General features: G+C 31.5%; 3 protein-coding genes across 4 annotated transcripts; all 3 read right to left on the reverse strand.

Moving 5' to 3' along the window:
- Positions 1–4,283: 4,283 nt before the first annotated feature.
- LOC111287648 (F-box protein At4g22280-like) lies at positions 4,284–5,893 on the reverse strand. Its single transcript, XM_089758894.1, has 4 exons — positions 5,614–5,893; positions 4,947–5,557; positions 4,639–4,785; positions 4,284–4,553 (listed from the first exon to the last, which is right to left on the reverse strand). Exons 1-4 carry the CDS (start codon positions 5,891–5,893, stop codon positions 4,299–4,301), a joined length of 1,293 nt encoding a protein of 430 aa, XP_089615020.1. The 3' UTR covers positions 4,284–4,298.
- A 703-nt stretch (positions 5,894–6,596) lies between these two features.
- Positions 6,597–10,807, reverse strand: LOC111287134 (putative serine/threonine-protein kinase PBL1). 2 transcript variants are annotated; one of them, XM_022877389.2, is made up of 5 exons: positions 10,559–10,807; positions 8,825–9,494; positions 8,024–8,281; positions 7,598–7,720; positions 6,597–7,467 (listed from the first exon to the last, which is right to left on the reverse strand). In XM_022877389.2, exons 2-5 carry the CDS (start codon positions 9,449–9,451, stop codon positions 6,835–6,837), a joined length of 1,641 nt encoding a protein of 546 aa, XP_022733124.2. In that variant the 5' UTR covers positions 9,452–9,494; positions 10,559–10,807; the 3' UTR covers positions 6,597–6,834. The 2 variants fall into 2 exon arrangements, with proteins under 2 accessions (XP_022733124.2, XP_022733125.2); XM_022877390.2 differs by lacking the exon at positions 10,559–10,807 and adding an exon at positions 10,485–10,528.
- Positions 10,808–13,385: 2,578 nt separating this feature from the next.
- LOC111287657 (RING-H2 finger protein ATL74-like) lies at positions 13,386–14,783 on the reverse strand. Its single transcript, XM_022878332.2, has 2 exons — positions 14,552–14,783; positions 13,386–14,460 (listed from the first exon to the last, which is right to left on the reverse strand). Exon 2 carries the CDS (start codon positions 14,096–14,098, stop codon positions 13,502–13,504), a length of 597 nt encoding a protein of 198 aa, XP_022734067.2. The 5' UTR covers positions 14,099–14,460; positions 14,552–14,783; the 3' UTR covers positions 13,386–13,501.
- Between the last annotated feature and the right edge of the window lie 3,411 nt (positions 14,784–18,194).

An 18,194-nucleotide genomic window follows, 5' to 3' on the forward strand; every position in this document is an offset into this window, starting at 1 on the left:
ATGATTAGCTTGATTTTTAGTTTTTAGATAGAAATCAAACTCTTGTAATTTTTACCCCTATAGCCAAACCCTCAACTATAAATAGGAAGGCTATTTACCTCTTTTCATCATCTTTTGTCCCTCATTTTTCATTTTTTCTCTTTTTTCTTAGCTATTTTCTTTAGTTTTTAGTTTAGTTATTAACTTAGATGACAGATTTACCAAAAATAGAAGCTCATTTCTTAAATTCTTTTCTTTAAATTCAAGAAGCATTGCCCAAAATTTGGATAAGTTGGCCTTTACATAAGGATTACATTGCCCCAGTTTTTATGAAATACAAGACGCTCATTAAATGATAAGAAACTAATTACAACTTCAAATATTTAAGGAATAGTTGTACATTCTCTTCTAGCTCAAACGGAGGAATTGAGGTTTCATTCATATTCTTTTGGATAGGCTAATAAATAAAAAGAAATAAAAGACAATACATCAATACGAGACATCTAAGTCCTACAAGTAAAAAGATCTATTCATTGATAGTAAAATGACAAACCATAAGCGGTGATTGGATTGATGATAAAATACAATGTCGAGTCTCGAATAGTGAGTTGATTAATGAGAAAGAAAAAGAAGTCTTGGTTCAGTTCTCCATTTTAATAACAGAAAAAAAGATTAATCAAATTCTATTAAGTCAACTCATAGTGATCTTTTATCAAAGAATGACTCTAGTTATCAAATGATTGAACAATCGAGACTAATTTACTTATGATACTTAGTTGACATTCATAAAAAGCATATAATGAATTATGGGTTCAATACATCCTTTTTAGGAGAAAGGCTTGTATTCCTTACACATTATCAATCATTTATTCATAAACTTCATGTGGGGATCCTAAATGGGGGAATTTAAGGGAGCCATCGACTCTAACTAGCATCCATGCATGATCTATACTAGATTTAACTAACCACCCATCCTACCTCTTCTACATTCTTGACAGCCATATTTATCTCAATAGAGTCTTTCAGTGGCATGTTTATCACAAACTTTGCAAATTATTATCACAAACAGCCTAAATTTTTTTAGGTTTTAGATTCATAAAGCTTACTTTGAAGCTTTGATTCTCTTAGCCTATAAATTATCTGAACAAATGAATTATACTATTAGAAAGTTTATTTTTCATACTACAAAGGCCCCTAAAGAATCAATCAAAAAACTTATCGAAAAGTTGAGTTTTGACAACCTAAAATTGGGCTTCTGAAAATCATTTTGCTGAAACTAAATTCTAAATTATATTATTACATTCCTTCTTTAAATTTATGCCTCCCTTTATTTTTGGGAACTATAGGATGTTCAAAATTTTATAACTCAAAGTAAACTAGATGATAATGAAATGCAAAAATTTCAAAACTTAAATAATTTTGTTTTCAATTATTTTAAAAATTATTTTCAGCCAATATTTGATGTATATAGTTATAAATTACTTGAATATTAGTTATATCTTTTAATGAATTTTTACTTATTTTAATATATTTTTACTATATTAATTCTATGTTATTAGTATTGTTACTAATAAATTATATTCAGATTTACAAAAAAAATTATTACTATTAAATGTTAAAAATTAAATATTTGTAAAAATTTATATTGCTACTAATTTTTATGTTTTAATCTTTAATTTCATATTTATACTCAATTTTAGACATTTTGTTATATTAAAAGAAAATATTTTATTTGCTAAAGGAAAATACTTCCAAATAGTTTCGAACTGTCGAAAAAGTTACCATACAACCCAATTTGCTTAGGATGATATGAAGAAGGTTTGCCTTGTTAAATTTATGTTTTTGGATTAAATTTTAATTTTTTGAATATTTCTTGAATTATTAGGATATTAAGAGAATTGAGTGATTTGCTATTTAAATTTCAGTTTAGTGCATCACAAAAGTGACTTGATATCCCTTCGATTTTTATGTCCCTAAAAATCAGTCTCAATATGTTTAGAGTTGAAATAAATAATATGCATTGTTTTGTCCATTTATTTTGTAAATCGAGTTGAGCATGCAAAATATATATATGATTTATTTGTTATGAGTTTAGAATATGGTTTGATATTATTTTGATTTTCATGTATGATTTTGTAATAATATATTTTTTTACCCATCAGTTATCGAAATATAAAATTTTGCTTTGAAATGATTATGGAATTTACTTTGTATGAATTATGTTTTGAGAAAATTTATAAATATTAAATTTGTATATATTGGGTAATCTAAATATATATATATATATATATATATTGGTCTCCTAGTATGACTATATTTTGACCTTGTCAATGGTAGTTAATTGTTGGCCATGTTGACATATACTTTGTGATATTGATACCGATTTCAAATCGTGCTACTAGTTAAGAATAGTGATTTTGGTTCACCGTATCATTGGTAATATATTTTTGTCCCATTGCACTAAAAGGGTTATTGTGATTTTTGATTCTATCTCATTGCACTACAAGTTAATTATGATTGTCAGTATAATGATTTAGTTGTTTTTTATATTCTTCTATCCTATTGCACTAGAGAAAAAATTTTGATTTTGACCTATGCTATGGGGTTAAGTGTGGTCATAGTATGTTACAGGAGACTAATAAACTTTATAATTAGATGATATTTATTTCACTTTGTAATCTGATAATCTAATTATGAAAATGTATTTAAATACAAAATTACAAAAAATATTTTTGAATCACTTAGTTAATGCTTTAGTCTAAATGTTTTATGGCATGCTTAATCTAACTAAAAGGAAATCAGTTACTTATTGAGTCACTGTACTCATGCTTTTCTTTTTTTTTTACTTTTTCAAATTTCAATGTTTGTGTTTTGGGAAACTTAATCATGACAACTAATTGAATTAGTAAGATTAACATTTATCTTTAGTTTGGTATTACTTTCGAAATGAGTATTTTATTATTGATTCTAAAAAATTTGTTAATAAAAACTTTGGTATATTCGACTAACTTGCAAGCATATACCCATCTTAATCTTTCTTTATTTTCAAGTTTGCAATTGCTATTTCTTTTAAATTTAGTTTTTGGTTATATTTTTTTACATTTTAAATAATAGTTAGTGAAGTCAAGATTTATGCCTAAACTGCTTTTTTAATATATATATATATATATATATATTTTTTTTTATTTTGCCATCAACCTTAAATTTTAATTGTTTAGATATAAAATTTTAGAATTTCATCTTTAGTAATCGAGAGCTACCTAATATTACAGTCTATAATCTCTTAAGAGACGATATTAAAATATTTTTATTTTTTTACTTGATCTATGCTCTTATAAATTATACAAAAAATAACAATCACTTTAATAAAATGTACAAAAAGTAAGAAAAGAATAAATGATCAAATGTAACCAAAGCTCGCCAAGGAGTTTCGTTAACTTCAAGGTTTGCATAAATCCCATAAAAAATAAATTATCAAAGAAGGGTATTTTAAAATGGACAGAAAATGAAGTGAAAAAGGGAAAAAGTACTGAAATTTCTGAGTGAAGAAGATGTTTTCGGAGAAAAACGCATTGGAGTGAAGATGAAGTATGGAAGATAGTAGCTGATGAGACGCTGAAAGTTGCAGTTCCCGGCGTGGCCATTCGGGAAAAACAAGAGAAACAGAACAAAGGTGTTTGAAAATGCTAGAGACAAGAATTTAGATGGAACAAAAATCTTTGCTTGCTTTACTTAAGGGAAAGGAAAGTCTTGAATGATTGGGCTAAACCTTTTCTTTAGCTTAACCTCTTTCTTTGTTGCTGCCCAAATTTGTTTACTTGGGATATGCCTTCTAACTTTTTAATAAAAGAATAAAACATGTTTTGATAATAATTTGATTAAAAAATATAATAATTTAAATTTAAATTTAAATTAATTTAAACACTAAAATTATTTGAATTCTAACAAATAATTAAAAATTAAATTTGTTTAAAAATTAATAATTTAAAATAAAATAATCCAAGTTATTTTGATGAAAATGTTTGAATAAAGGATCTTTTACTTTGCTTTTGGGGTTTAATTTTTTAATTTTTGTTTATCTATAGTTTTTAAATTATAAAGAAGTTGTTGTTGAATTTTGGAATCTATTAAGTGGAAGAAAATTTTCTCCAAATAAAAGGATTAAACTCCAAAAATATCTTTTTATATAATACCACATAATGCGATTATAAAAAACTTTTCAATCATTTAAAAATGAAAAGGGATAAAATAAAAAAAATTTATAAATCAATTAACATAATAGAATAATAGAATATGAAAATTAGTTGAATCAATAACAATCAAATACTTCTATAATATGAATAAAGATTATCAAAATCCATAAGCATCCTCTCCAAGACTTTGCCATTTTCTACCAAATATTTAATCACTTCCTTTTCATCTTCTGATCCCCATAGATAACTCATCTCAGTTTTCTTAAGATGCTGCAATAAACAGGAAGGCTGAGGCATGGGTGGAATCCAACCGAAATTATCCTCAACATCAAGTTCTCCACCGGACGCATCCAATGCTTCAGTTAATAAATCCATACCTTCCTGATAAATAAGCAAAATTATAACTATAGAAGTTAACCATATGAACCATTTAGTTAAAATATTTCCATTAGATAAAAGCACTCACCCTATCCAACAGAAGTGATTCGAGAATAGGTGAGTTCCTTAAGAAGTGAGAAAATGATTTCCAACCAAAGAAATGATCAATCACCATTTCAAGACGCAGCAAAAACGGAAATGTGGGAAAATCATCATGAACAGCATAGCTGAGAGCCTTCAATCAACATAGGAACAAGAGTCAAATAAATTAATCAGTAGCACTGACAAACGTAGCAAACAGCAAAAGAACGATCATGAAAATGGAATGGCATGTGCATGGCATAACATGATTAAGAAATTAAGTTTGTTCATCAGGGCGACAAATAATTAACTTACAGCAGTAGTACTAGCCTTAAGATTTAGAAATTTGGTATTTCTAATTCCTTTGAGAATTCCCATCATCACTCGATGGACTTCTTGCTGGGATAGTTTATCCTTGTAGAAGAAAGTAAAATCGGCAAGACTAACCTTGGCTTCAAGTAGGGAGGGTATTTCATCTATCACAAAATAAGTCATGAAATCATCTAGAATGGTAAGATATTCAAGGTTTGGGGTCTGAATAATGAACTTTTGATCCCAGAAAATCTCAAATCGTCTGCTAATGTCAATCTTCAACCTTTTCAGAGTTGGTATAGAAATGGTGAAAGTATGCTTAACCTGATCATCACCATCCTGGTACAAAACTACTCTGATTAACAAATCTTCAAGCACCGGACATCTACAAAATAATGTACTCAAAAACTCGCAATCCGGATACGCAGCACCAACACGAAGGACTTTCAAACTGGGGAAACATGTGATTGTTGAAGGAATAGTGAAAACGAAGTCGTTTCCAAGTGTTAGTGCCACCAGTGATGCGCAACTTGAAAAGTTTTCAGGCAACCTAACAGGGATTCTTTCGTCATTTTCCAAAAGAGGAAGAGACCAAGCTCCTTCACATTGCAACGCTGCGCATAGCTAATCCATTCATTGACGCGACGTGAATCGCTTTGTGGTCGGAAACTAGAAAATCCCAGAGTGAATGTCTGAATATTTCCGGATCCACGAAGGCGAAGAACTCGGTCCACAAAGTCCATAAAAACCTGATTTCTATCCTCCATTTCAAAGAAGTGAAAATCACTGAAGTTAAGACTGTGGATATAAGTCCAAAGGTACCTCCATCTTCTGGACAATACGGCCGTTTGAACGGCTTCTTTTATGTTAAGATAAGAGAGGATATGACCCACAACGCCATTAGGCAATTTGCTGATAAAATCTTCTTCGCCGACTTTCCCGGTATCCATTTGCCAAGTTAGACTTCGGATGCTTGTAACTTTCCCTATTGCTGCAACTGCAACACCCCAAAAAAATACATAGGGTTTAGGAATATGCTGAAATGATACGTCTTTTCATGAAATAATATTTGATAAATAAGTGTGATTTTTCGTTAATAAATAAATATAACTTTTTTCATTTGTTAAACAATTGTAACTTTTCATGAACAAACGTAATTTTTTTATAATTTTTATTTAAAAATTATAATTATTTGTGACACCAAAATATATTCTCTCTCTTTTTTTTTTTGTTAAAAACCACCAAAAAAATAATTAAGTGTACCAAAAATAAATTCCAGGCTTTTATTAAAAATAAGTGAAAAAATATCTATTGAATCAAACCAAAAACGAAACACTTATCAAAATCAAAACTGAGCCAACTATGTTGAAAACTAGTTCCCAAGCCAAGACCAACGCTGTTGTTGGAGTTGGCCTTTTGATGTTTTCAATTTTTTTCACAAACCCAATCAAACTAAAGAGACACTTTAGCCCAAAACTACATGACCTAATGGCAACCCAATTCCAGAAAAAAAAACAAACACGATACAACCCAAAATCTAAAATAATCTAGATCGAAAGTGACAGATATCTGAAATTGACCTAAGTGGTGGTCGTTAAGGTAGGAGTGGATTTAGAATGCAAGCAAAGTACATGAAGGAAACTCTGATCAAGATTATGAACATATAGTATATATATTTATATGATAGCATTCAGGAATTGAAGTAAACAATCGACTACTCCATTTTCTGATCAGCCTTGCACTCTTATCTACAAAACAGCATCCTCCCTATTCATCATCTATAGTGGGAAAGGAAGGAAGGTGTCGCAATCACATCTTTATCTTCTATATGTTGTGTTGAATTTAAAAGAAGAAAATAAACAAAAAATGAAAAAATGCATATTATAAACAATCAAAATCCTTCCACACTATCCCTTCTAAGGGTTGCTGACGATGATCTCCGACTTTCTTGCCTTTCAAGTTCCTCCAACGAGATGGTAGAGGAACAAGCTCCAGGTGGAAGAGACAATGGCAAAGTAGGTGGTCTTGTAGGAGAAACAGACAGCCGGGCTCCTGATGGTGGTGATGGTGAGAAACTTAACCTGGGTGCAGGGGTAATAATCCCATTGAGACTAGGTGACCTTGACATTTGTTTTACAGCAATTGCCGCTGGCTCTTGCAGAGGAAACCTACAGGAATATTTCATGTCTTGGATGATTTTGAGATGCTCAACTATGGTTCTCATGGTCGGCCTTTCTGATGGGTCCTTCTGGAGACATCTTTGTGCAATGTCAGCCACTGTACGAGCAGCTTTCATAGGAAAGCGACCTTTGAGCTGAGAATCCATGATAAGTGACAATCTACAATCATCAGCTAGGAATGGTCGGCTCCACTTCACTAGGTTCCTCTCTTCCCTGGGATGAGAGCTACCAAGGTTCTTCCGGCCAGTGAGTAATTCAAGTAGGACAATTCCAAAACTCCAAACATTGCTCTTTGGAGTTAGCCATCCTCTCTCCAGGGTCTCTACTGAAAGATTTGCCACAGCCTGCACAGATGGAGAGATAATTACCAACCGATAACTCAAACAAGTAACTTTTAAGGTGTAGAGAGATCCAATAAAAAAATCAAGTCAACTCAACACACCATGGTTTGTCTTTTAAGGCAAAATAACTTACAACTGAATTAGTGGAGATCTCTTCTGTTTCCAGGATATGACCTACGCACCCATATCCCGAAAGCTTTGCACTGAAATCTTTGTCAATCTGTATGTTGGCAGTTGAAAATTCATTGTACATTGCCTACATATGATAGAACCATTCTGTAATTAGGCAAGCATAAAAATGGAATAGTAACTGGGAAAAAAAAAAGCATATTTCCAAATTTTACTAATCTACACAGACTAATGCAGCAAAAATGGGAAATTGTTTCATATCAACCACAAAGGACTAAATGAATAATTAAAAAAAAAAAAAGAGTTTGTTTCAAAGAGAACTGTCATGCCCATTACATATGATCAAAGTTCAATCCATAGGGGCATATGATAAAATATCATTTGGTTTTTATCATCTCAAAATGTAGATGTACATTGAGATTTTAAATACCTGAAATGGTCCTTCCTCATGTAAGAAAGTAAGACCCTGTGCAGAACATAAAGCAATTTTCATTCGGGTATTCCAATCAAGTGGTGGTCCATCTGATCTTCCATATAGAAGCCTGTCCAAGCTTCCATGAAACAGCCTCTCATAGACCAACATTCTTTGTTCTGAACTATCACGTGCATGGTATCCCAGCAATTTACAGAGGTTTGGATGTTGCAATGATGCAAGAGTGTTTACTTCATTTATAAACTCCCTTAAACCCTACAAGAACACAGAAAGAACAAAGTAAGACCGGACAACAATATCCTCAAACTTTTCTGAAATTAAAGGCAAACCATTTTATTTTTGCAGCATAAGGAGCACAATATTCACTACTTGTTGAACTCAATTCTTTCTCATCACTATCGTGATAGCAATAATTTCAAATTTAAATTATTGGCATGCATACAAGGAAGAGTGGATAAAATAAAATTGTACATTTAATGAAGGCAGTTAGTTTTAACCGAATGACAATAGCAAAAATACTAAAATTGTGTAAAGGAAAATAAAATATAAGGACCAGCAACAATACCAACTGTTTCCCATTAAATAAATCAACATTGAAGGATCATGAAAAATTATGCAAACTAATCTAAATTACCAACAACTTCCTTCTTTTAAACTAGCAACCATGTCAGGCTGGCAAAGAATCAATAAGTAGAAGAGCGTAAAAGAAAAGGAAAGGGATGTAATTGGGAAGTAAGTGGTTCACAAAAAAAGCATCCCATAAAACATAAATTTTCATTAGTAGAAATTTTATTGTACCTGGGCAGATGGGTGAAGGCGAGTAACAGTAGCTTCAAACTTCTTTGAACTTGATACATCATCTCCAAAAGAAGCCTTATACATGACAGAAGAAAGACCCTCAGATGTGCATCGATCAGAAGAGAAATAATGGCATGCAGCTGCAATTTCTTCATAAGTGAAGTTTCGTAGTGTTCCAGAGGGAGGCAGGGGCAATGGTCCAGAAGCAAACAGAGGGCCACTGGCATTCCCTGCTTTAAAGCTTTCCACTGTCTTCAGGAGAGCGCCACGGGGAGATGGAAGTGGAAGAGGTTGTGGACTTGATAACATCTGTTCCTTCACTCCTCCGACACGACTCTTCAGCTCTTCCTGTTCTTCAAATTCAACTGATGCAAGTGCATCTTGCTCAGCACCATCAAGACTTGATGGGGCAGATAATGCTCTTGTTCTATTGCTGGTTGCCTTGTTATTAGGTTGAACTGGTTTTACTCTGGTTCTAAAACTAGGGGGTGCAGATTGCAGTGATCGGGTCTGGACTTGGGGCTCAGGCAGTGTGGTGGGCATATGCGTCTTATGAGCAATGCGTTTTACCAAAAATGACTGCTCAGACTTTTTCTTCCTACTTTTCAAAACTGTAAAACATCCCATCTTATATACAAATCCCTAAGCTGTATTTACGTATTCAATGTTTCTGCAAAAAAGAAAAATAAGAAAGCACACAAATCAACAGAAGTTTCAAATTAGCGAGAACATAATTAATGACAATATATAGGCATAGGAACTCTATTGCAAACAGGGTCTGAGAAGGACAAAAAGGGATTGGAGTAACTCATTGTCTTATCCTATAAGATGAATAATTCATATCCACCAACAAAATTAATAATCCCAAATCCGCAGTGCCTACACTACAATTTGAGCATTCAAACATCTCTTTCTGATAAAATCGGGGACTTCATTTCTTGAACGAGTTACATAAAGTGGTTATGGTAAAATTATATGTAAGAAAACATGTTCAGTTCATGTCACAACTACATCAAACGAAAACCCCCTATATTCAATTCAATAACTTCATAGATTCTGTAGTTGAGGCATAAAGCCCAACTAGTAACACCTTGCTCAAACAAAGGCGTTCCAAGTACAAATCTTTAACCAATAACAACAAACGACTACATGGATTACTTATGACACATTACACGCCCATAAACTCTAAAATAATTCATTGAATAAGCTGACAAGCAGGATATCAACTTTCAAGTGCATATTTACTAATAAATCATTGGCATGGCTCCATAAAACAAGGAAGATAACATCAATCACACGGCACAATGCGATTTAACTGGCTAAAGAATTGCAGGGGAAATTCTTCTTTTTTAGAACTACAAAAACATCCACTGCTCCCAAACCATTTTACAGTTCCAAATCACCGTATAAACAACTGGGCAACATAAATTTGTAACAACCAAAAATTAGCAAATGGGTCAGTCTACCAGCACCTGGGTAAAAAATTCAACCCCAGATCCAAAAGAATCGAAACGTGAAAAAAGTAAAAAAAAAAAAAAAAACACACACACAAATTTACACATCTACTTATCAGCTATTAGAATTTTCGTATCTGCATGACTAATATAAAGCAATAATAAAACCAAATCAGGCAAAACCACAACTTTCAGAAAAAACCCACCATGAAATCATTAATGAATTTCAATGAATTCTAGCAAAAAAAGTATAAGGAAAAAAAAAAGGTAAGAATCAAACCTTATGAAAGAAGGTCATGCAAGCCAAACTTGAAACAGATAGGGGCAAAATGGTGAAAGATGAAAACCCAGAAATCCTGTTTTTGTGTTGGGTAGATGAGGAAAACACCTTTGCAAGTCAAAGAAAGCTAATGGGCAAAGGTGTTTTAAGAGTGAAAGATTTTTGAGTGAAAGAAAGAAAAAGTAGGCAGAAAAAAATGAGGAAAAAATTTTGAAGAGAGAGAGAGAGAAAGAGAAATGAGCAGTGGTCAAACCAACCAATTAAAATTTAAAATTTATCATTATTATTATTATCGCTACAACAGAAATGTGCTTCCCATTTCTTTCATTTTGACATTTTTACCCTCTACTTCTTTTTTTTTTATATAATACATACTATTTTTAATTAATACAAAATAAAATATAGAAATTTTCAAAATATACAATTTTTATAATGAAATCATTTTTTAAAATAATTTTATTTTAGTTCAATCTCAAAGTAATTTAATTTTGTTATTTTAGTTTACTGTCTCAGAGTGTAGAAATTAGTTTATAGAGGCAGTGGCTTGAAGGAAAATATTAAAAGATGCGTGAGTAAAAGGGTAAATTAGAGGTGCACCACGAATTTCAACAATGAGGGCATCGATTGAAGTGACAGGGCAGTCAAAGTTTGGAAAATTAGTTGTTTTTTTTTTTAAAAGCATGTTTCCCGTCTGGTCAAAATGACCTATCAAGATTGGCATTTGAATATCGATGTTGATCGTCCGATTCATTCAGTGTTGAAAGATCGTCGGTCAGGATCTACTCTTTAAAAAGCTTGGTGGGACCCATCGAATCAACAAAATTTTGTCCTTTTCCCTTAATCGGGAAGAAAAAAAATTGTGGGTCGGATCTACTGGGCCTAATTAGGTCCATTTTCATTGTTCAAACTTCAACGAGTGCGGGGTTCAATGTGGATTGAGGCTGGGCTCATGGGCTTATGCTCAGTTTTTTATGTTTGAAACTAGGTTTTTATAAAGCTGAAATCAATTCACATTCCATAAAAAATTAATGGAACTTTGAGCTGGAAAAAAATTATATGAAATATTTACTCCACATTTAGTTTATGTTTTTTTTTTATGTAAATTATGTCACATTAGTATGTTATTAGAAAAAAATTAATTATTTATTACACATCACATGTAATAATTAAATGATAAATATTTATTTTAATAAATTTATGTATGTGATATGTAATAAATAATTAAATTTTTTATTTATATGATTATGTGACATAATTGAAATGAAAGGAACACAAAATAATTGTTTCATATAATATTTTTTCTTTTGAGTTGGGATTCTCGTATTCTAGAATTCAAAATTTAGATCATGAATAAGTAAATGTAAAGGGGTAGAAAACTATCAATAAATGGAAGGACCTAATTGAAATATAAAATTAATTGCTTGACAAAAGGCTTAACAAAATCATGAATAAATGTTAATTTTAGAGTGCTTATGTAACTTAAATATTTAAACTTTACATGATTTGGACATTTTGTATATTTGGTAAATAAAAGACAATGTAGTAAAAGAAATTAAAAGAATTTATTAATGAACGGATAAGCATATTAATGGGTCATAAACATTTAACAACAACCCATTTATTATATGACACATCTATTTGTCTATAATTTTTAGCCAAAGAATATCTAAACCAATTTATTAGTGATGAAGAAGGGCAAATGCCAAATGACATGTTGGCAAAATGCTTAACCAAAATGCCAATTGGGTCAAGTCAATTGGTTTTGGCCTTTAGTTCAAGTGGTAGGATTGGGGTGAGATTGAGCAAATTGGACTTTAGCATTTATTTCAAGTGGCAAGAGTGGAGTGAGATCTTGACAGAGATATTAGATTGATTAACATATAAATATGAAGATTCTACCATCAATTTTCATGTTTAATGGATTAACAGAAAGCTAGGAAAAAACCTGCGTATTAGATCATGAAGTAAAAATGACCAATGCCTTATTACCATACTGTTTCAATCGATTCATAGCAGATTTAACATCTGGGTGTCGGATAGTTAAGGTTTTCTTCCCAGGCGAAGTACGAGTTTTTCAAGAAGACTGTGGAATGTCGATTTCAGGTTCTTTTTTGTTCCGTGGAAATTCAAACTGTTGATCCTGATTTCAATTAAAACTTGAGAATGAACTTGTGGAGCTTAAGCAGGAGTGAGAATCGCTGGAACTTCCCGGTGGGTAAGATTTTTGTTGCTTTTAGTTTGAAACCGAAGTTTTTGACTCTGGCTTGAATGTTTACTTGCCGGGGTTGCTACTGCTGCTGTGCTTGCATTTTGCTTTGAAGAGTAAGTGCATTGCTCAATGAAAGAGTACTAAACTTGTTTGTGCTTTGACTAGCCGTTGAACCAGTTACCCTAAAGAATTATGGTTTGCTCAAGGGATGCAGCCTAAGCATTTTGGCATGTATTTGATGGGGGCTTTATGATGAAGGTGAAACCCACTGTAGATTGTTTTCTAGGAATCTACGGGAAAGAGTGCAAGTCACCAAATGGGGTAGTAGACCAAGCGATCAACGTAAAGATCGGGAAGAAAGTTGAAAAGTGCAAGCGAAATGGGCCAGAGCTTGAATAATGTGTGCAAAGCATGTAATTCATGTACACATGCCTTGTGCAGTTGCACATGCATAAAAAAGTTGCATCAGATCAGATTAGTTGACCTTAAACTTGTCATAAATTTTTTATTTCTCTAGACTCTGGATGATGAACAGTCTATCGTTATTGTAACTATCTTGTAACTTAAAACTTTGTGAGACTTAAACAGGAAAAGAAAGGAAACATCCAGTATTTGACATTGGCTCCTACAAATCTGCATCAATTAATTTCCTCTCATATGTTGAAAATCTAACAACCACAAGAACAGTAAAGCTCTAATAGACCTCCAGTTCTCACTCTGGTGGTCAAATTGCACTAACTTCCCTCTTCAACAACTAAGACAACGCTGCCATGCTGATGATTACCTAATCCATTTTCTGGTGGTTGCCGGCCAGTGACTTCCTGGGATGTTTCAGGATTTGCTGTATCATGTTCAAGTAACGAATGCCGACAATTCGGGCAGGATGAGTTTGACACCAACCATGTGTCTATGCACCGCACATGAAATCCATGGTTACATTTTGGCAGCACTCTAACTTTGTCTCCATCCACAAACTCTCCTAGGCAAATAGGGCACTCAGTGGACGGAAAATTCACGCCTGTCCCATAAACAGCCACAGGAATTTGTCTCAGATCTCGTTCTTTGAGACCTGTTGCTGCCAGGCGAACCGCTGCTTGTTCCGGAGTCTCCGGGGCAAACCTGCGGCCGCAACGCAGAGCGCAACGCACTATTGAATTCAACCCCAGCGCACAGATCAGAGCACATAAAAGGGCTGCCAATATAATCACCATGTTGGAGTCAAAATTTGCCTCGCTGATGTAAGAATCATGAGTTTTGTTTCCATTTGCTGGTGTCAAGCTCACTTCTGTCTCAAGTAAGCGGCGATGCATATTCACAGCTGCTGGTAACATTGCTGACCACTTGAAATTTTGATGGAAAAACAAAAACCAAGCAAGTTTGGTGTCGAACGAGTGTTTCGAACCCCTAAAAGGTTTATAGCTTTTGATAGTTTTGTTTGATAAAAAGGAAAAGGAAGTGGAAAAAAAAGTCAAGTCAGTTTTCCTTGGGCAGAACTGAAAGGCCTTGGGAGGTTCTTTGGGGCTACAGTAATGTTGTCAAGATTCTAACTAGAAAGAGACACAGAAAGAGCATCTTCTTTGTCTCTAGGATAAGGAAGACTGAAAATTGTTTTGTGGGTGGCTGTAATCCGAATCAGGGACCGTTTTCGCTGCAGGATTGCCCAGCTTCTTAATCAGCAATGGTCCTCGCATTACTGAAACATGTATCTTCTTGTAGCCGAAAACAAACAACAAAGCAAAAGACGATTGAGATTTCAAAACAAAGAAGATGATTGAAAGCCTTACCTGAGTCTCTCTGTTTTTGCTACAGACTTCATGGCTACAGGTTTTGCCCAAGGAGATCAAAATTCCCCCTTTTCATCGCGTGAAAACTAGTTGCAGTAAAGAATGGAAAGGCTAATTTATATCAAGCCGATTGCTGTCTTTGCAGGGATCAGGCTTCAAGAGATCCATGCTAGCATACAAATGGAAGACCCAGAGTTGAAGTAAGTTGTAAGTGTGGTTGCTCTGCCTACCTAATCATATGATTGGGTCACTTTAAAACCTTTGATACTTGGTACCAAATCCACTCATGATTCCCGGATTAAACAGTGTTCATAACCTAGTAATTCCAGCGTGTTCAGCCAAGGACAAAGATCTTGGTCATATTTGAGGTGCAGCTTGATTCATAGTGGAAAGTTTGCTGCCATTTTCTGATTTGGCTACTTATGACTTTTGACATCATTGGCCTGCAAAATATCTCATACACTTTTTCCCTTCCAAACTACCAAGTGAACTGATGTTATCCATTTTTAACGATGCAAGCAATTTTCATGAAAAGAAAATGCAACTTGGTCATTCTACCCACAAACCAAAAACATAGAAAAAGAAAATGCAAAATGGGAAACTACTCAAATACCTTCGTAAGTTTCATTTGGGAGCACCATACCCACCAATCGGACACTTGTCATAATATACTCTCCCGTTTCAAATTGACTGTATTAATTTTTACGAAATTTTTTTTAAAAATTATTTTAATATTTAATATTAAAATTAGATTTTGAAACATCTAAAAAACAATAGATAAAAGATTGAAACAGAGAAAGTAATATTTAAAGATTTACCATCTTGACTTAAAGAAAACCTCCCAACATTAATGTATCAAATAATAACAATTTTTCCTTTAAAAAAGAAATAATAATGATAATTTTGAATTGAATTAGCAACTATTTTATAAGTTAAATATTGATATGGTTAAAATTTTCAAGAACCCTTGAAAATTAATCAAATTCTTTTGTCTCAAACTATGATAAAAAAAAAAAAAAAGTCAGATGGGACTTAGATTTTATCCCATATTTTGGGATAATCTATAAAACTTCTTCCCCCCTGATGAGGACATTGTACCATTGCTGACAAAAGCTAATCGCGTGACCGACGGATTGATCTCGTGACCGTAAGCGACACGTTGAGTGGACAAAAGATTAAATTGTGGGGTTTTTTTGTTATGGTGTTGTTGATTTTTGATCAGGCGGTGGACCCCGGATGGAACAAATGGGGCTCCATAGTTGGTGTTGGTGAATTTCGGGTTACACCAATGAGAAATATACTATGCTTTGAACCACTTGGCTAACGAAGCTCATTTTTTAATGTTTGTGCAGTTGGGTAATAAAGAATGTAAAAGCTGTTGGCAGTTGGAGAGATCCACCCATTTTCCCATACATATACTTTACAAGGCCAAAGCTTGGTCGGAAGAGATGGATTCAGCGACCAAAACCAAAATTAGCAAACCCAGTGCTTAGTTAAACTAACCTTAATTGTTTATGCACACTTGGACGTCGTAAGAAAACATAAAGGAAAAGGTTGATCAGAGGTATTTTGATTTTTAGTTTTGAGCTTTTTTTTTTAAAGTCAATTGATATTTATTGTCAATTTAAATGATTATATAAATAAAAAATTAAATTATAATAAATTTTTTAAAATTTAAAAATCGCGAGCGATATTAACTCATTTATATATCCTAACATTAGCGGTCACATTTAATTCGCTTTCATTTTGTTTTGACTTTCGAGCTACCGCCGAATTCTTTCAATAGCCGTTTTGATGTTGGCCTTGTGGGGTTATCATTTTTCCCCCTTATTATTAAATTGAATTATCGAACATTAATGTTTGGCCTCGTGGGATTATCTGATTGCACATCAGCTTTTCTTCTCCTTATGAAGCGAAAACACGCCCGTCCGTTAATGTGATGTTATTTTATATTTAATAAATATTTATAATTTTATAATTTTATATTTAAATTGAATATTTTATTTATAGTTAATTAATTTTAAATTAAATATTTAATATAATATCAAAATTAAAATATTTTTTTGTTATTTTATTTAAATTTTTAACATAATAAATTTTTTTATTTTTGTTTATATAATTTCATTTATATGTGATGAAAACATATTAATGTGATATTATCTTACATTTAATAAATATATAATATTTTATAATTTTATATTTAAATTAAACTCATTCACTTATGATTAATTGATTTTAAATTGAATGTTTAAAATCATCTACAATGGTAATCTTAAAATTAATGTTTTCAACAAATTAATTATTCATTATCTGGGCAGGTAGCTTTTTATTTTAATTCATCATTCAAGATTTTTTTTTAAATATCCAATTATTTATATATAAAATTATAAATAATAAATTGTTGGTGTTGCACCATTTTGTTTAATTGACAATTACCTATTCATAAAAAATAGTCAACGTTTTTTCACAAACTTTGATTACTGCGTTGTCTAAAACGTTAATACTTCTATTGTTTTTAGGTTTACTGTGTTTACTAAAGAACTGCATTTATCAATTTTATTACTGATAAATATGTTTAAAAAAATTTTTTAATTGTCTAACAAAATTTTACTTTTCAAATTTTATTATTTTTTCACATGGACATCGCACCTATGACTTTGCATCCTCCTTTATTCATGATTATTAAATATGGTAATTTTATATACAACATAATAATATGACACAAAAATAATATAAAAAAATATGTATATATTTGATATAATTATATTTTATATTTTAATTGTATCAATAAGATTAAAACATGATATTATTCATGTCGTGTTTGTGTCAAATAATAATGATATGTTTAAGATACAGTATTGTTCATAATATAAAAAATTTTTAAAATTATTTTAATTTATTTAAAAATAAATAAATTATTGTATTTATCATATCATTTTGGTGTTTAAATAAATTATAAATTATTAAATTTTAAATAATTTTTTGTTTAAATATTAATTTAAATTATATTTTTATTTAAATAAATGAATTAATAGTATCTAATAGTATTATTCATATATAATCGTATTAATTATGTCATGTCTTATCGTATTATTTTGATAATTAATTATGTTTAATCATGTTATTCGTATATAATCATATTAATCGTATCATGTAATGTTGTATCGTGTTTTGTCATGTCATGTCGTGTTAATTAAGTATAAATTAATTTTAAATATATTAATCATATTGTATCACGTGTAACACATTTAATAAATATCTCATGTTCGTATTTAAATTATTTATGTTTTTTGTATATTCATATCATATTTATGTCGAAATTATTCGTATCGTTTCTGAAACGTATATAATAAAAAATACGATACGATGATATGAATTATTAAGTTTAATGATTATAATAAGGTTTTTTTTTTTTTAATAATGAGATTAAGAACATCTCTCTAATTCTCTTTCAAACAATTTTAAAAGCATAACTTAATACATTCAAGAATTTTATTTTAATACACGTAAAGGTCAAAGCTAGGTTGAAAATTAAAAAAAAAAAAAAAAAAAACTCATTTCCATATAATTAGACTAATCTTCGTGGTTTATTGATATACCATTTTCGAATGAACCTAAATTATTATAAAATATTTAATATTAT

This window comes from Durio zibethinus, chromosome 4 (assembly GCF_047325235.1).
Source record: "Durio zibethinus cultivar Kanyao isolate XHJ-2024 chromosome 4, ASM4732523v1, whole genome shotgun sequence".
Classification (NCBI taxonomy): domain Eukaryota; kingdom Viridiplantae; phylum Streptophyta; class Magnoliopsida; order Malvales; family Malvaceae; genus Durio; species Durio zibethinus.